The 18,083-nt window shown below is 43.6% G+C and overlaps 4 protein-coding genes and 1 non-coding gene across 11 annotated transcripts; 2 read left to right on the forward strand and 3 right to left on the reverse strand.

The window, feature by feature from the left end:
• Positions 1 to 1,876: 1,876 nt before the first annotated feature.
• kif23 (kinesin family member 23) lies at positions 1,877 to 9,933 on the reverse strand. 5 transcript variants are annotated; one of them, XM_029152578.3, is made up of 24 exons: positions 9,807 to 9,933; positions 9,228 to 9,294; positions 8,863 to 8,991; positions 8,667 to 8,772; positions 8,329 to 8,465; positions 8,102 to 8,217; positions 7,848 to 8,018; positions 7,653 to 7,697; positions 6,936 to 7,048; positions 6,503 to 6,624; positions 6,312 to 6,414; positions 6,032 to 6,111; positions 5,836 to 5,955; positions 5,604 to 5,763; positions 5,252 to 5,413; positions 4,982 to 5,148; positions 4,713 to 4,886; positions 4,370 to 4,606; positions 3,721 to 4,023; positions 3,294 to 3,527; positions 2,997 to 3,085; positions 2,834 to 2,912; positions 2,422 to 2,492; positions 1,877 to 2,348 (listed from the first exon to the last, which is right to left on the reverse strand). In XM_029152578.3, exons 1-24 carry the CDS (start codon positions 9,818 to 9,820, stop codon positions 2,333 to 2,335), a joined length of 3,015 nt encoding a protein of 1,004 aa, XP_029008411.1. In that variant the 5' UTR covers positions 9,821 to 9,933; the 3' UTR covers positions 1,877 to 2,332. The 5 variants fall into 5 exon arrangements, with proteins under 5 accessions (XP_029008411.1, XP_029008410.1, XP_029008412.1 ...); XM_029152577.3 differs by having other exon boundaries at positions 3,721 to 4,044; XM_029152579.3 differs by lacking the exon at positions 7,653 to 7,697 and having other exon boundaries at positions 3,721 to 4,044; positions 9,807 to 9,932.
• LOC114858025 (Z30 small nucleolar RNA) lies at positions 6,779 to 6,876 on the reverse strand. The gene has a single exon (XR_003786325.1). It is a non-coding gene; the product is annotated as a Z30 small nucleolar RNA (small nucleolar RNA).
• Positions 9,934 to 10,326: 393 nt separating the features above from the next.
• ddb2 (damage-specific DNA binding protein 2) lies at positions 10,327 to 13,520 on the forward strand. Of its 2 annotated transcripts, none has more exons than XM_029152590.3 (10): positions 10,327 to 10,704; positions 10,785 to 10,894; positions 11,016 to 11,210; positions 11,301 to 11,446; positions 11,970 to 12,069; positions 12,164 to 12,341; positions 12,484 to 12,629; positions 12,720 to 12,875; positions 12,961 to 13,006; positions 13,092 to 13,520. In XM_029152590.3, the coding sequence occupies exons 1-10, from the start codon at positions 10,572 to 10,574 to the stop codon at positions 13,343 to 13,345; spliced, it is 1,464 nt and encodes a 487-aa protein (XP_029008423.1). In that variant the 5' UTR covers positions 10,327 to 10,571; the 3' UTR covers positions 13,346 to 13,520. The 2 variants fall into 2 exon arrangements, with proteins under 2 accessions (XP_029008423.1, XP_029008422.1); XM_029152589.3 differs by lacking the exon at positions 11,301 to 11,446 and adding an exon at positions 11,679 to 11,845 and having other exon boundaries at positions 10,328 to 10,704.
• A 49-nt stretch (positions 13,521 to 13,569) lies between these two features.
• Positions 13,570 to 14,794, reverse strand: LOC114856827 (protein FAM180B). Its single transcript, XM_041071078.2, has 3 exons — positions 14,254 to 14,794; positions 14,003 to 14,067; positions 13,570 to 13,914 (listed from the first exon to the last, which is right to left on the reverse strand). Exons 1-3 carry the CDS (start codon positions 14,312 to 14,314, stop codon positions 13,570 to 13,572), a joined length of 471 nt encoding a protein of 156 aa, XP_040927012.1. The 5' UTR covers positions 14,315 to 14,794.
• A 14-nt stretch (positions 14,795 to 14,808) lies between these two features.
• On the forward strand, positions 14,809 to 18,063 carry kbtbd4 (kelch repeat and BTB (POZ) domain containing 4). 2 transcript variants are annotated; one of them, XM_029152587.3, is made up of 5 exons: positions 14,809 to 14,947; positions 15,448 to 15,921; positions 16,021 to 16,162; positions 16,372 to 16,478; positions 16,578 to 18,063. In XM_029152587.3, exons 2-5 carry the CDS (start codon positions 15,460 to 15,462, stop codon positions 17,436 to 17,438), a joined length of 1,572 nt encoding a protein of 523 aa, XP_029008420.1. In that variant the 5' UTR covers positions 14,809 to 14,947; positions 15,448 to 15,459; the 3' UTR covers positions 17,439 to 18,063. The 2 variants fall into 2 exon arrangements, with proteins under 2 accessions (XP_029008420.1, XP_055365447.1); XM_055509472.1 differs by lacking the exon at positions 14,809 to 14,947 and having other exon boundaries at positions 14,954 to 15,921.
• Positions 18,064 to 18,083: the final 20 nt, after the last annotated feature.

Here is an 18,083-nt window from a genome sequence, read left to right on the forward strand (position 1 = left end):
CAGTTGTGTAATGTGAAAGCTGTCACTCAACTCGCTGAACCCACGGAGAAATATCATGTGGCTCTGCAGTTTTGTTACAACTCCACAGAGCTTTAAAGTGTTTAGCTTTTTTTTGTAACTCAACATTTTTAGCTGCTGTTTCAAGCACAACAATCGAACATAGAAATGCTGTATATTCAGCAAACACAGCTTACAAACTACGGGGGACGCAGAGTGGATGACGGAGCAGCTAAAAGGCCTCGTTTCTCTTGGGAGCCGGTAGAGACCAAACACGGAGCTAAAAGGACTGCATGAAGCTGAATAAATGCTAAATGCTTGCAGTGTTTGAGTGTGTTTATGAAAGTAGCGTCTGAATCAAATAAAACTCAAGAGCAATATGCTTTTAAACAGTAAACAGATATTTTAAGTCCCTGAATTATGGAGGATCATCAGCATCAGAGATTAATGTGGTAATTATTTCATCGTGCCTGTTTGCACCAAAAGGCAGCTTGAAACTTCTTTATCAGAATCGTTCAAGCAAAGAGTCAAAACAGTGCAATTAAGCTCGCTCCTTTAAAACGGGAGATGGTCTAATTGACTGTGTGTATCCAAGTAGAACAGAATTCCTTCCCGCGAGTTTAACAACATTGAAAACAGAATCAGAGGCTTGAAGTAGAAGTAACTTTCATGTAAAGTACCACAACAGTGCAGTCTGGTGTTTTAAACTTGGTTTATTCTCACTTCTGGCCTCTGTGCACAGTTTCATTTATTTCCTACAAGTGTCTCTTTGAAACTCATGTTGTTAAGAGTTTCATAATAACATCTTTATAACGCTCCCACCACTTGGTTGTGAAGGGCTTGCAGTGAGGGGCTGGGGATAATAGTGTGGTGCAGCACATCAAACAGAGCCTGGTCAAAAAGCAAAGCACTCAGTATCTCATAGGAGTGAATTTAATGGCCACTGGTTGCTCTGGGCTCTTGACCCTCTCCAAGAGGCTCCATGTTAGTCACTCTCCAGTGCTTTCCAATTGAATCGCAGCCAGACTGGTAGTAGATGAGATTTCAACTGTCTGCTCAACGCCTGGATGACTGTACCACCTGCTTCAGCTGGTCATTACACTGGTGATGCTCAGCTGACAGAAGAGAGCAAACCTGGACACATGCACTTCAGTGCTTGGTAGAAGAATGTTGAGTTTCTTAAACCAGTCAACAACAGCGTGTGGACGGTCAGTTTGTTGTTCACGTTAGGTACTTTATAAACTCATACTTCACTGTGCTGAATTTAAGAGTAGTGACAAGAGTCAACACTGGATTTTAGTTTTCACAAAGACCAACCTTGGCCTCATCTCTTAGGTAATGACTTAGACCCAGACCAGTGAAGGCAAACGCAACTTCTAGGCTCCTCATACCTAGACCCATCTCACTTCACCTGAAGGCAGCCATCCACACTAATTGAGTATGGATTTACACACAGCATACTGTGCCTTGTTGTTACATAAGGAACCAAGAACGAGCGGGTTATTGGCACAGAACCAGCCAAAGCTACATCTGTTGTAGATGCTTCAACTCTATTATAGCATATTTTGATACGCATGCACACAGTTGTGTTTGGTAGATCGACTAAATAGCATTGTCACTGTGTGAAACCGCACTGTGTAAAAACAAATACTCTGGTGTCCAGTGTACGTGACGGCATGTCATAGGGGTGTTAAGCATCCCACGACCCCTGCTCTGCAGTGACCCCAGTGGGCTCAAGTCACCCTGCTCTGCTGGTCACCTGATGTGTAATAAGCAGGGCTTGAAGCCTGCAATAAACTATGGTCAAGATTTATAAAGAACTGCGGTCCTGTGCTGCCCCCTAGTGTTCAGTCGTGTATATATAAACGCACATCATAAGAACAGTGGAGCCAGAGGAATTTTATTCCAAAGGGTTTGCTGAATTAAAGGTTAGCTCAGGTTCAAACAGAAAGAAAAAGTTCAACAGCTTTCAAACGTGACGCTTAATATGATTCATAAGCTAGAGACAGGAACAGTTTGCCAGACAAATGAGTAGTAGGTAGACAATTGCTCCTATGTGATAAGTAACAAATGTGAGTACATTACAACACAGATGTGCACATGAATATACAGTCTATAAAGCAGCAGAGCCACAGCAACAAGCATCTCCGAGTAACACTAGTCTATCAGTTCCAATACAAAAAATATTTTACAAAAGCTTTGGTGACACGTCTATATACAGTTTGCATAGATAAAAGCACAGAAACTGTTTAAATATTACTACAGTCAGATTAAAAACAAAAACGATTGCACAGCACCGGAGACGTGTGATGATTGGAGCGGTTGTCTTCAGCCTTTAGGGTTTTCTGCGCCTGCAAAAGAGCAGAGTTCATCAAAATCCATTTCATTTAATAAAAAAAATAAAATAAAATAAAAACACCTTACTTTGTGATGGCATGATGCTCATAACCAGGACCCATGTTTGATCCAGCTCTCATCTCCACAGCTACAGAGCACTGCTCAAAGAGAAATTACTCTTTTATAATTTATTAATTTTATTTTCCTAAACTCCATCATGTGGTTCATTTTCGAAAAAAAAAAAAAAAAAAAAAAAAAAAAAAAAAAAACTTTTCAAGTAAATAATGTACTACACAAGCACCAAGCCTCCTGCTAAGTAGTTGCAGCGCATGCAATCTGGCTTCTCATATGGTGCGACACCAAACACATTTGTCTTGTCTGAATTTCAGGTTGTCAGTTGTCCTTTTACAAGTCAGAGTTTTATCGTTCATGTATTCACATATATTTGTCGTTTCCCCAGAATGCAACAACTTTACTGGCCTACAATCACTCATCTTACCCTTGTTGCCACATCAGTCCAGGCTCCATCCGACTGATTTTTGTTGGCTGCAGCTCCTTCTGAAGATTTTCTTTTACGACTTCAGAAACAAAAATTACATTTAAGTAATGATCCCCCTCAAAAATAAGACATCTAGTTATTCTGCAGCTACTAAGCAGCTTACCATGATGCTGTGGCGAGCTCCTGTTTCAGTGTCTCAATGTCTGTGAACTGGACAGCTTGTCCTCCTCCTCTAGTTTTAATCACCTCACCCTAAATAAGAACAGGACATGGCCACCTTATTTTAATTCAAGTAAAACCATGTTGTAATATAACTAATAATACTTGTGAAAGAAAAATGAACGGCAGTGTTGCTATTTGAGACACAGCAGTACCAAAGAAAGTGCCCAGTGAGTGTAGGTTATAGACAATCAAATAGAGTGCAGCTTCTATTTAATCCAGAAACTTGGAGACTACTTACCTTGATGAGTTTGGTCTGTATTTCACCGTCTGAGGCGACCTCCTGGTGCGTTAACACATATCTGTCGCACTTCGACAAGGCTTTCTCACTGGGCGCATTCACTTGGATGGCATTGGGAATGACTGGCTGCAGAACGGTGCCCAGGTCCAAGCTGGAGGACGGCTTGTGGTCCACCCACTTCTCCCCGCCAGCAGAGCGAGAGCGACGGTGCAGTGGCCGCACCGGCGTCGTCGTCTACTCAGACCAGAAGCACAATAGCACTTAAAAATAAGAAGTTTCTGGCAAATTACATCAGACTGACAACAATGGCTGACTGGTACAAAATAGGCAACTGCTCTGGAAGTCAACTAAGAGGGGGGAAAATGTGCACAGTCCTTAATGCCTGGTCAAAGATACTCATACAGCTGTCTGTATCTAACTCACTGACCCTGTAGACTCTCTCACTGTGGCCTAGAGGAAAGGTAGGGGACAGAGAGCAGGCATCGTCTTCCTCCCTACAACACCACACAGCTCTCCTCCTGGCCCTCCTGGCTGAGGAAGCTGCTGGAGTCCGGACGCTTGAGGGTGAACCAAGGGTAAGATAACCCTGCCTGCAGTCTGGATCTGACAGCTGCTCCCACTCAGGGCTACAGGAGCAGGGAACGGTTTTCATCTCAAGATCCTCAACTCTAGGGATGCTGGCTGGCTGTGACTTTAGCACTGGGCTGACACAGGGAGTCTCAACAGGGCTCTGGAGGGATGATTGGCAAAGCTTCACATTCATGGTTAGTAAGAAGCATGCATAACCCGCACTTAACCAGGTTACTGGAGAGTCACACAGGGAGAGGACGAGTATCCTGATTAACACCAACTCTGGCTTATTTTGGAAGCACTGATCGGTCCATTAAAAGGTAGACCAAAACAGGTTAATTCAGTGCATTTTAACTGTTAATCAATCCCTCTGTTCATACATCAATAGTTTCCCTTCATTTTTAGTTGTCATTATTAAATGAAATTTGCTTGTCACAAAACTGGATGGGATAGATGCTTCTAGTTGTGATTCAGGCTGGGCATGTAGTTTACATTTAAGCGCTTACAGGGAGGGGAGATGGCGAAGCTGATCTCTTAGCAGGAAGACGATCCTCTCTGGAAGGCCGCTTAGGCTGCGTCTGACGTGCTGGAGGTTCAGGACGACCTGGAGTCTGACGTGGTGGAGGTTCGGGACGACCTGGAGTCTTGCTCTCTGTCACGATGGCCTTGAGCTGCTTTAGCTTCTCGTCTTTTACCCAGAGCTTGTTCTGCATCTCCAGTTGCATTGCATTAACACGTCTCTCCTGCAAACACAGGGACCTCATGTTTAGGTGAAACACCAATAACTATATGAAGAGATCAGAGAAAGGAAAACATAAAAAGGGGGAAGGGGGGAGACAAGTTACTCACGCATTCTTTCTCCCACTTGTGTTGTGTATCTGAGACCACACCATGCAGCCTCTGTTCCATGCGTCTCTTCTCTGAAAACTCCCTCTGCAGCCTCTGCTCTCTGGTTTCCAACTCCTGCTGCAGTGAACGCTTGTCATCCTCATAGATTTTAGTAGTTTTCTGCAGGATGTCAATCTGTGAAAGAATCACAAGACTTAAAGATATGAGAACTGTATCCATATATAGACTTAATTACCTAGCACTCAGACTATTTAATATTACTTTCCCACCTTATGTTCTTGCATTTTGTTCTTCTTCTCCAAGCGTTCAATCTCTGCCTTGTTGCTCTGAATGATTTTGTCTTTTTCTAGCAGTTTGGCATTTTGGTCATGCATAAAATTGTCTTTGGAGACGAGGCTGCTGTCCAGTTCTTTAAGCATAGACTTCATCTTGTTGGCTAATAGAAAAGAAAATGTGAGCCAATATAATAGATCAAACTTTAAAATCAGAACCAAGAGGCATGTTCAGAATAAATGAATATTAAAATGAAAAGCAGGAACCTGCTTTGTTGTATTCTTCAATCATCATTTGCTTGGTTTTATATCTGTTCTGAAGAGCTTCAATCAGCCTGGGCAGAGTGATGTCATCGTGGGGGTCAGTGAGCTCAGAAGATGGTAAAGGAGGAAGGCTGTGCACCAGATGGTTTAGAACAGAGGACACATCTACAGTACAAAAAAAACAAAAGCAATTTATTAAAAAGGCAAAAAGGATTACATTTCAATGTGTTACTTTAATTTAAAATCACTATTATTTGTGATAAATCATTAGAGCGTTAAATTATATTTGCTTTTAAAATAGTATAAAATGCTAGAATACTGATAGAAAAGTGGTGACAGTTAACCAGAGTCTGACCTTTGTCTACTGGACCACCGCGCTCCTCCAGCCTACGGGACAGTTCCTCCTTGAACGCCTGGTTTCTGTGGCGTCGGCCTGGCGTGAAGCCACAGATGGGCCTGTCTACCGGTCGAGCAACCTCCACCTCCTGCGTCATCTCTGCAAACCGCATCACCAGCTGCAGAGAGAGGGTTACGTGAAGTCCAAGGTCAAGTCAAATGAACGGGTAAAAGTTGAGGGACGAACCTACCAAAGTTTCCTCGTAATCGTCGGCCTTGGGGTTGACGCACACAACCATTCTGACTTTTCCTTCTCCATCAAAGTAGTTTTTAAACAGATGAGTTACTTTAGAGTCTCTGTAAGGAACCATCTAAAGAGAAGACGCATATTACCCTCACGGTTCAAACTGCAGAAACCAACAGTGTTCAGTCAGTGAGAGAACATACCTTGTTGGTGCCAAACATCTGGTTCTCTCGAAGGACCTCTATGCAAGTCCGCAGATTCAGCAAGGACTGGTTAATATTACCTGCAAGAGATATGAAGTAAAATCATGAGAAACACAATTAGATCTTAAAGACACAGACTTCAGCCATAACACCGCCCTGTGTCTATGGGCTGCCAGTATTCACTTCTTTAACACTACAACCCCCCCTTCTGTCTGTGTGATAAGTGAGCAAAGTGATTTCCCTCTGGGATCATTAAGGTTTATTGAATAATATAACGCACCCGCTTCACGTATACGAGTGCCTTCTGCCCCCGTCCTGCCAGTTCGCTCACTTCCTGCCAAGTCCACCAGGCAGAGTTGACTAACAGCAACCTGATTCTTATCCTAAAGACAGAAATAATCATCAGAAACCACATCAACCTTGAAGAAGTGATGTTCCTATTATAATTAGATTTTTATTTCTTCATCTGACCTGGAGTACATTGTCGCCTTCAGCATCAAGAGGAGCCTGAGCTAGTTTAATAATGAACACACTGTGGGACCTGCTGGACTCTCTGTTCAGCCTTGTGTTGGCGACCTTCCTTTTCTTCTGACCTGTGACGAAACAGAAAAAGCAACGTTTCAGATATGTTAACCGAATTCACCAACTTAAATATACAACATTGCTGCCTTATTAAAGTACCTCGACCAAATCTGTTAGAAAATTGCTGAACATCTCTACATTTATTTACGAATAGTAACAACTGAGCTGCTCAGAGAGAAGATTAACAGAGGTCATTTCCCAGTCAGAGTCGACCCAGAGGCCAAGCAATACCAGGTCAGTCACATCTACTATCATCACTGCAGTTTATCAATCATTCAGAATTTAAAACAGACCTTTTTGAAATGTAAATCTAAAAATTCACCTTTCCAAAATACTTGAAATGCCTCCTCAGCAGACTTGACTTCAACCTCCATGCAACCAGCCACATACATGTTGTGATTCTGATCCTCCCTGAGGATTTTAGACTGAGGCGGTCTGCATGCAGAACATTGGCATGTTAGTCAATACACAACACTGCAGTTTTCATACAACAGCATTGGGGGGTGAATTAACAACGAGGGAATTTTGCTTAGATACTGCCATGAAAAACAATCCAACTACAATAGGGGAGCACAATTTAAAGCAACTGATAGCGGATTTAGGGACATTCGGGAGCTCTGCCATAACAGATTTCAGCCAGCAGGGAGCCATTTAGGGATTTTAGGAAACACTCCAACGCTGGAGACATTGCCTATTGTAGCCATAAATAAGCAGCTGTTTATTTTAGGTAGGGCTGTGTATCACAACTAAACATTTTCTTCCATTGTTTGAATAATTTTAAAGATATTTCACTTATGATGAGCATTAAATAATCATGTCTGAAAGTTTTACTTGAAACATTTGAAACTTAAAAAGAAAATATTCAGCCCTGTATTGGGATTACATTTGAATTATTGTGCCGGTGTTTTTTTTTTCTTCTATTTTTAAATACAAGAAGTTCCATAGCATGTATAGCGTGTATATCAAATATGTCTCCAGCGTTTCCGTGTCTGGATCTACAATCTCAGATCTGGGGTATGAGCATTCACTGGTCACATACATGAACTCAGTGTTCTGGCGCACTGGTGTGCCTCCACCATTCCACCTATTAAAAAGAAAAGAACAATTTTGTCCTTCAGCTACTCAAGTGGCCTCTAAAAACCACAAGACATTAATGCTGTACCACAACATTCAAGTCATGAGGCTCATTTTTGCCGTATTCATACTCGTGGTTGTATAAATTCACAGAACTCACTTTGGTTTGATTGCATCATCTTGGTTTTCCTCCAGCAGATCATAGATATAGTTGTTATAGATTTCTATGTAGGAGACAAAGACGCTGTAGCAGCTGTCCTCGTCTACACCATATGCTTTAAATGTCTCCTCTGGCCGAATCATATCAGCAATTTCAGGATCAAGCTTCTGTCTGTAATCAAGAAAGCACATTACACATCATACACCAGTTTTACTGAAGCTCATTTCTAGCATTGTGCTTTACCCAGTTCTTACCTGGAAGACACTGGTTTAGGAACAGAGGAAGAGTTGTTGTCTCGCCTCTGGCGCTCCAACAAAGCATCAACTTCACTCTGTACTTCCATTCCATTTTTTTCATCTGTCTTAAAAACCTAAACAAACAGGGAAAATGGGAGGAATAATACTTTATGTATATAATACTTTATGTCCTAAAGTATTAGGATAACATAACAGAATACAAGACCTTTCTTATAGCAACTTACATATCTTTTGGCCTGGTAGGGACCTATACTGTTGAAGATCATATCGAGGGAGCGAGGCAGAAGTCCACCCTGGCCAGGAGAGCCAGTCATGGTAAATGTCTTACCACTGCCTGTCACCCCATATGTAAAGAGCAGGCCTGCAACAAAGAGAGTGGCACAGCTGCAAATAAACAAAAACCTTAACAGAAGTGGTTTGTAAAACAACAAGGAGAAGTCATAAACGTAAGACGAGACAAAGAGAACCACTATTAAGTAGTGCAATAAAGATGACAGGATTCAGCTACTGTCATTTATTGAAATAGATGTGGTAAAAATCTGTCGTAATCCGGTGCTTTTACCATTTTTTCCATGAATGAGGTCATCAACAAGGACTTTGGCAACATGCTCAAACAGCTCCATCTGAGACACTGAAACCCCAAACACCTTTTTGAAGGAATACTGGGTCTGAGAAACAAAACAGTTTGGTTAGTGAAGTTGGCACCAACAAAACTTTTTCTGTTGCTCAAGCCCATAACGAATTGTGGGTGACCTTACCTCTTTGTACTCCCCATTACGATTTGTTTTGAAGCCTTCAGGGGCGTGCAGGTGGATGGTGGTGCTGCTGATCACCTCAATACAACACTCCTCATCCTCTGCACCCAGTGGTCGTACACGGCAGTACACCTGGAATGTAAAATTTGAAAAAAAAGGAGATATTTATTTAGAGAGAAACAGGAAACAAATAGGCAGTGGGCCTGAAGGACCAGAGTTTGTAATATCCACTAGAGTCGTACTGGATTTTATTACTTAATTTATACCAACTAAATCCTGATATTATTAATTTTGGAAGTATCATTGAGAAGAAGGTCCTATTATTTTGTTGTACTTGTTTCAGTGAGTGTTGAAACAGTCTAACTCACCCCAACTGGGTCTTTCTCGTTACTTGATGGCTGCTTTGGAGGAGGTCTGCGAGGAGTTCTACCCTTCCTGGGAAAAATAAATGAAATTAATAAATAAATGTCACTTGCATTTAAAAATGCTGAAGAAACACGGATCCATTGCAGCGGTGTGACTCCCTGCCACGTTTTGGAACAATAATGGGACTCGGAAGAGACAGATAAAACGAGAACTCTGGGTTCAAATATGTTACTCTGAATAGATAAAGATTAGGTAGCGATTTGATGACAGTGACACAAATATAGAACTCGGCGGTTTAATTATGTCACTGGTGACGAAGTAATTATTACCCCAGCTGAAGTTCAAGCTTCAATGTTAAGCCTAGCTTTTTCTTTTAGCAACTCGACCAGCTGATACTGTGTTAGCATTAGCAGTCCCTCATAATGGGGTGTTAACAAAGCTAGTTAGCCTCGGCAACATAACGGCTGCAATTAGGGTTGAACAGACCCCTGTTTGGAATTAATTCATAAGATCGTAAATGTTAACAAATTAACGCTGGGTTGTAATTTAAAGAACCAATGAAAGGTTAAAGTAATACTCACGCCTGCCTGTTCATTGTTGCTCTCTGCGTCTCTTCGTTCCACCGTCTCTGTTGCCACAATTTTGAATCGAAGGACGATTTCAAACAAGGCCACAGCAACCAATAGAATTACAGCAAATTAATCACGTGTTTCCGCCTCCAAGCCTATTAAGGAAACAAGAAAAATGTTAAATATGTCAGCGGTTACTGATGGAAGCGCAGATTAAAATAATAATGATAATTAAAAAAACTACACAGAAACAATGAGATCGTTAGTAATGTTACATGGAACGTTTTAATTATAGTAAGATTAGTCATTTAAGCAACACAACGCTTTACCAATCGTATCTATCCTATCTATCTATCTAGGAACAATTAAATACAACAATACAATAGTACAATAGCTTTAAAAATATTGTGAAGATATTTTTTATTATATTCAATATGTCAATTTTATATTATTTTTTTGAAATAACGTTGAATTGGGCGTTTCTTGCGACAACCGTGACCTCAGTCTGTAGTTCTGCTTGAACACCAAACATGGCGTCCCATGGTGTGCTCAAGTTGCCGCCGGTGGCGTTAATACTGACTCCTACCGCCCACCATCCGTAAGGCACACAAGTTACAAAACAGACATTTCGCCCTCACGTGTACAGCTGCGTTATGCAAACACCGAGCTCCGGCTGAAACACGGCTCTCACCGCTGAACATCACGGTAAGAAGCGCGATTTAACGTCACTGAAGCAGGCGTGCGACTGCTGTCGAGTAGGGGGCGAAGAGGAAGAAGATGAAGAGCAAACCTTCGAAGTCTGACGCACCTAAATCTAAAGCGAAAGGCAAAACAGTCAAAAGCAGCGCGGAGAGCGCGAGCACGGCCAAAAAAGTGCAAAACAAGGAAAACGGAGAGACGTCCAAGTCAGGTGTGCAGCTCGGAGACAGCAGCACGTAGCACGATCGCTGGGTTCGGCACTTGGATCAGACGCTGGGTTGTGTCTTGCAGGGCCTCCTCTGAAGTCTGCAGGAGTCCACAAAAGAGCTGGACATGGGAGCATCCTGCACTACATATACAGGAACAGCCTGGGACAAAGTCTCCACTCACAGATGAGACAGGTACGGAGCCATAACGCAGTCAGCTGCCAGGTTGTATCAAAGAAAGTAAAAGTGATGCGTGATTTAGTGGACAGAACTGAGCCGATCATGTGTTTCCTTAATGTTTTTTTTTATTCTTTAGTGTTTTCAGGAGCCCTTTGTTCGCTCTCTGTTGTCACACTTTGTTTTCCGCGATGCCACCAGCCCCTTCGACCGCAGGATCACCTGCATGGAGTGGCATCCCACTCATCCCACCACTCTGGCCGTGGGCTCCAAGGGCGGAGACATTTATCTGTGGGACTTCAAAGCCATCGAGAAGAAAAGCTTCATTCAAGGGGTGAGTGTTAGCACCTATACGCGTTTAGCGGCTGTAGTTGACTTCAAACCTTTAGACTTGACGCGTCATTGTCTTTGGTTCTCTGCTTAGATGGGTGCCGGAGACTCAGTCACTGACATGAGGTTTAACCAGTTAAATCCCACTCAGTTGTTCACCTCGTCAATGGGGGGCACCACAGCGCTGCAGGATTTCAGTGGGGCAACTCTAACAGTGTTTGCCAACACAGACACAGTGAAGTAAGCAGAAGTGTCAAGTGTTAAGCATCAGTCTTCTTACCAGATGACCCCCATTTGTTTGACTGTGGGCGTGCAGTGGTTAGCACCATCACCCCACAGCGCGGCCCTGGCTCCACTTCAGTCCAGACATTCAGTCGGGTCGATCGGAGATTCTAAATCAGCAGGTAGACGATGAGTGGGCGGTGCTCGCGCCGGCGCTGTGACGGGCCTGCATTTGTGTGCGTGTGCGCAGAACGGAGCAGGAGACTCCATCGGGGGGATGCGGTTCTGCCCCATGGACCACTCCAAAGTCTATGCGGCGTCTGGCGAGGGCACGCTGACCGTGCACAGCTTTGAGGCCCACAGTTCCACCACGCTGTCCCGAACCCAAGACTGCGGTCACGATCACCACCACATCTGGTGAGGCCTCTGCAAAGAAGGCTGATGCTCAGCAGGAAGTCGCTGTGGTCGACTTGTTAACATAATAAATACCTGCTATATTGTGAAATTACTCAAACTGCTGTTCCTTGTTTGCCTTGCACAGTAATTGGTTCTGCTGCGTCGACGTGTCCGTGAGCCGTCAGATGCTCGCGACAGGAGACAACATGGGGCAGCTCTCACTTCTGGGTTTGGACGGTCAGAAGGTGTGCGATCCGCACATAACGTTCGCCATGTGTCTCTATGGTTCAAGGCATTTAAAAAAAAATACATGCAACGTTTCTTCATTCAACGTTGCAGATTTTCAGCGACAAGCTGCACAAAGCCAAGGTGACGCATGCGGAGTTCAACTCGCGCTGCGACTGGCTGCTGGCGACTGCCTCTGTTGACCACACGGTCAAGCTCTGGGACCTGAGGAGCATCAGAGACAAGAAGAGCTTCCTCCACGAGCTGCCTCACGACAAGGCTGTCAACTCGGGTAATTTCAAATACTAATTTCTCCTTACGTAATGGAAAAAGTCCTGGTTGTGACTCTTCATTCCTCACAAAGTGAGTTACAGCAGGTTCGTGGGCTTTTGTGTTGCTGTGACCGCTTACGTCCTCTCTTCTTTTACTTCCAGCCTACTTCAACCCGTTGGACTGCTCCAAGCTGCTCACCACAGACCAGTATGACCAGATCCGTGTCTACTCGTCCTCTGATTGGTCGAAGCCTCAGCATATCATCCAGCACCCACACAGGCAGTTTCAGCACCTCACACCTATAAAGGTTCGTGTTGTGTAACTCTGTGGATATGAGAGTTTAACTGATAGTGGAAATAGATTTAGTGTATTTGTGACTGTTGTTGTTGGCGTTTAGGCCACATGGCATCCTGTGTATGACCTTGTTGTGGCCGGTCGCTACCCTGATGAGCGCGTCTGCCCTGGAGATCAGAGGACCATTGACATCTATGATGCCAACACAGCAGAGCTTGTGTGTCAGCTGTACGATCCCGCCGTGGCAGGAATCAAATCGGTAAGAATGTTTTCAAAGCAGGGGGAAGGAAAATATTTATATCCGAAAAATGCAGTTGTCACCTTCTGCAATTCTGCATTCACAGATTAACAAATTCAGTCCAATGGGTGATGTGATTGGATCCGGCATGGGTGAGTCCTTTACTGATGGATGTGTTATGGGATGTTTTTTTTCTTCATAAATTTTCCTCACTAAATGGGGATCATGTTCACTCAGGTGTATCGGTCCTAGTGTGGGACAAAGACAAAGCACTGATCATTGATGAGGACAAAGCGGAGGCGACCACGACCTCCACCTCAGTGGACAGCATTAGAGGACAGAGGAGGGGTCAGCAGCGCCCCAGCAGCAACAGGAGGGGCGCTGCTGCGGACGCGAAGCTCAAGAAGAAACTGACTTCTCTGGAAGAACCCGACGCTAAGACCAAGAAGGGGTGCACAAAACTAAAGCAGGCACAGATGAAAAAGAAGTGACGAGAGAGGCTCCAGGTCACTGTGTATATATTTCTTTGTTTACTGATTGTTTTGTGTCTCTACTTCAGGGATTGCTTGTTTCACGATATACTTTTACAAAGTGGTTTAAGATGAGGACTTTTGCAAATCGCGCACTCGCTTTTTTACAGTTTGACAATAAAGATGTTCAAGTTCATGGAGTGATTTATTATATGCACTTTAACTTCTCACAAACAGTGTGTTCATTAGGCGTAATTGAACAGGTGACTTCCGCGTAGGTCACGCACAGTAACGTTGGCCAGCTGGAGAAGCACTTCGCTCCACTCGTCCTGGTTTGTCCTTCTCTTGTGATGCCAGCTCTGGTGGGCGGAGTAAACCATGCTCAGCACCAGGGTCTCGAACTGTGTGTGGGTCAGGGGCCTCCTCTGGCCCTGCAGAGTGGTCACCATTTTCCCCATGGAGCTCAAACCTTTGGGAACGTTGTCGTTGATCTGAGAGAAGAACGCCTGCCCCAGCCGCATCGAGGCCAGCTCCTGATCGAGCAGGATGACGTTGTTGTCCTGGTTTATCTCCACCCCCCCCAGCAAAATCTGCATTTGCCAGAGAAAATGACAAAAGTAAAACATATGAAGGTGTAGGTTTAAGCTATCTGAAAGTGCATCCTGAGAAATTAAGTACCTCAAACATCAGGTTTGCATCAGAGACGGATGAGCCAGCGGTTGGATTTGTGTCTGCAGCCACATCTAAGTTATAAAATGCCAAGTTTAAACCTGACCTATATGAAATAAATAACCCTGAACTTTCTGTAGAATAACTGTTGGTTCCTCCGCACTGTAACTAAGCATGTTTTGCTATTTCAATGCATATAGCACAACACATGCAACACTGTCCTGCTCACAGCTCTGTCACATGATCCTGTTTCTACTCACCCTGCAGCACTTGACTGAACCACAGCCCCACAAAGACCCGGAGGCAAAGTTTGATTTCCATCGTTATTCTGCTGATAATTATCAACAAATATCACACATCCTTCTCTCTCAGGCACTTTTTGTGATTCAAGGCAGAGACGGCTCAGGCTGAATACCGCGCATTCCTCCACCTTGGAAAAGGGGCCTGAAGCCAGTTGGCTGTGATGCAGTGCTTCTTATTGCTGTGTTGTTATTTCATGCAAACCTTTGAACTATACGGAAATAATTTATCTTCACCTCACACATTTCACCATACAAGAAAAATATTTAACACTACAACACTTTCAACCAATCAATATTTTGAGTACAGGTGAGAGTACTAATACATGTGCAAGTCAAAACACATTTTTTTTTCGTTAAACATGTTGGCGTTATTGTACATCTGGCCTGTTTCTAGACTAAAAATAAGACGTAATGATGAAGTAAATAATTAAAACGAAGTAGAAACGCAGTTTTTGAAACCTGCAGAGACGCGCCTCTACCACACGATGACAGTAACAACTGTTGATACCTGAGCGAAGATCAGGCTGAAGGAACCAATCCGGAAGGTGGCGGTAATGCGTAGTATGTGCCGCCAATTACACGTCAAAAGAAGAAGAACTTTATTTACTTCCGGTGTCAACTGCGCCTGAATGGTAAAGTAGTGAAGACAAAGGTAAACACTTCTGATTCTTTATTTAGCCATACAACCGATTGTCTCCTACGACCTTACTAATAACTATACCTTTAATATTTCATGATGAATAATACAGCATGGAATCTTACACGAGTTCACGTTGGCCTGCTAGCAGCTGGATGCTAACGTTAGCTAACTCCCAAATATAACGGTTACCAACATATCAGCAAGCGCAGCATTTCCATTCATAGTCAGTAACTGTGATGATTTCCATTAAATGGCATCATCTGCTGTCTATTACACAAATGTCCAGAAATAATTAGAATAAAATCACGTTACAAAACGCCTCGAATGTGCCCCACTATCCTTAAGACAAGAACTTTAAAAGTGATTTTATTGATTGCTGTAGTTGCCGTAAAGCCAGGAGTTAAAGCAACAGGAAGAGAATCGTAGCAGTACTATTGGTTCAGACGCACATCATATTAACTGGCAACCATTGAGTTTAAATACCTTCTTATGCTGTTTGGGGACTTTATCAGGAAAAAGCAAAGATGGACTCCAATGAGGAGGGGGGTCTCAGTGTGGGAGGCTCTGTGGGAGAAGAAAACTATTTCTTGGGCTACACCTTCACTGACCGCTCCCACTCAACCCGGGTGGTCAAGAGCATTATGGACCTGTGCCTGGAAGACGGCCTGTTTGCCGATGTCACCATCACAGTGGACAGCAAAGAGTTCCACCTGCACCGACTTGTGCTCTCAGCGCAGAGCAGTTTCTTCCGGTCCATGTTCACTTCCAACCTTAAAGAGTCACACAACCGCAGCATTGAGCTGAAGGATGTCAGCGCCACTGTCTTTCAGTTGTTAATAGACTACATCTACCATGGCACAATTAAACTGAGGGTGGAGGAACTGCAGGACACGTATGAGATGGCGGACATGTATCAGCTGACGGCTCTGTTTGAGGAGTGCTCACGTTTTCTCTCACGGACAGTGGAAGTGAAGAACTGCCTGCAGGTGATTTATGCTTTTTTCTCAGCTCAGAACTAGAATGTTCTGATATTTAGCAGTTACTGTGAAGGATTAGCATTATGATCACCTGTTTCATTTGTCCAGGTGATGTGGCTTGCAGACAGACACAGTGACCAGGAGTTATATACTGCTGCAAAGCACTGTGCTAAAATCCACCTGGCCCAGCTGCATCAGACAGAAGAATTTCTCAACCTGCCTCTCTGTTTACTCTTGGACATTATCAAAGGTGCAAGGATATTCTGTTCTGTCAGTATTTACAGTAAATATACTGCATATTTTGCAGTATATTTAAACTTTATATTTTGTACTTAAACTTTACATATTTATATGTAAGCATATTTACAAATATTTTCATAATCTTATATTAGCAAAACAGTCACAGTAAAAACTAAGTCAGATGTAAAATTTGAGTAAAATAACTGTGTTTGTGTTCAGATGGAGTTCCAAGTTCCCAGAATCCAACAGTGGCAATCGAGTCGTGGATAAACCACAATAAGGTGGAGAGAGAGGAGTTTTCTTGTGACCTTCAAGAAAATCTTAAGGTAACATTTTCTTTACCTAGAGACTGATCTCATTTTCGTAATTGTCAAGATTGTCTGTATTGATCCATTCTTCTGATGTCTCATGTTTGTGGTCCATAGGAGATTGGTGAGAATGTCCACATTTACCTAATTGGTAAAGAAGAGACAAGGACTCACTCCCTGGCAGTGTCACTTCACTGTGATGAGGATGACGCCATCAGCGTGAGCGGCCAAAATAGCTTATGCCATCAGATAACTGCAGCCTGCAAACATGGAGCTGACCTGTATGTGGTGGGTGGCTCCATCCCTCGCCGCATGTGGAAGTGCAACATGCACACAATGGACTGGGAGCGCTGTGCCCCCCTGCCCCGAGACCGACTTCACCACACAATGGTGTCCGTCACTAGCGAGGATGCTATCTACTCACTAGGGGGTAAGACCTTACAGGACACACTGTCCAATGCTGTCATATACTACACAGTGAAGGACAACATGTGGACAGAGACCAGCCAGCTGGACACTGCGGTGTCGGGGGCTGCTGGTGTTAACCTGGGAGGCACAATCTACCTGCTCGGAGGGGAGGAGAACGACATGGACTTTTTCACTAAGCCATCCCGCCTCATTCAGTGTTTTGACACCTCCTCTCAGAAGTGCCAAATAAAACCTTACATGCTGCCATTTGCGGGCTGCATGCATGCCGCTGTCCACATGGATGTAATCTTCATTGTAGCAGAAGGAGACTCTCTGGTGTGCTACAACCCTTTGCTGGAAAGCTTCACCCGCCTGCGCTTCCCTGAGGTTTGGAGCTGCGTTCCTTCGCTGTGGAAGGTGGCCAGCTGTAACGGATGCATATACGTGTTCCGGGACAAATGTAAAAAAGGTGACGTGAACACTTTAAAATTTAACCCAGCTACATCGGTTGTCTCTGTTATCAGAGGAATAAAAATCCTCCTCACAAACTGGCAGTTTGTTTTGGCCTAAGCTGGGTTTTCACTGTGCGGTCCACTCAAAGACAATCAGGGAACACTGTTGAACAACCTACCGTGACCTCACTGGTCAGACATCCCAAGTGCAGACTTGTTCAAAGTGTATTTACTGCGCTGACGTCTGTGTGACTCACTTCATTCAGACTCAAACGGCATACCAGTAGAGACTCTCTGTGTGTGTGTGTGTGTGTGTGTGTGTGTGTGTGTGTGTGTGTGTGTGTGTGTGTGTGTGTGTGTGTGTGTGTGTGTGTGTGTGTGTGTGTGTCAGATGCTTGCATTACAGTGTGTCTCATGTGAATCCCTTTAGCTGAGAAGTCAAATTGTGGTGATGCTGTAACCAGTGATGAACTAATCAACATTGTTTCCTGTGCACTGCCTGTTTATTGACAAGCATGAACAATGTAAGTATAAACCTTTACTTAACATAGAACATCCTTCTGTAAATGTTAAGTGAAGTGTATCATCATGCAGGCTAACGGTCAACTTTGAAGAAAACCTACATTAACGTTATTACACAATGTTTTGTAGCTTTTTTGAATCTCCGCTGTTGTACTTTTTGGATGTACAGTGTATGTGTTGAAGTTAAGCTGATGCCATAAATGTCAAATATATCACTCTAACTACTTGTTGTCACTTTGTT

This window comes from Betta splendens, chromosome 6, assembly GCF_900634795.4.
Source record: "Betta splendens chromosome 6, fBetSpl5.4, whole genome shotgun sequence".
Classification (NCBI taxonomy): Eukaryota; Metazoa; Chordata; class Actinopteri; order Anabantiformes; family Osphronemidae; genus Betta; species Betta splendens.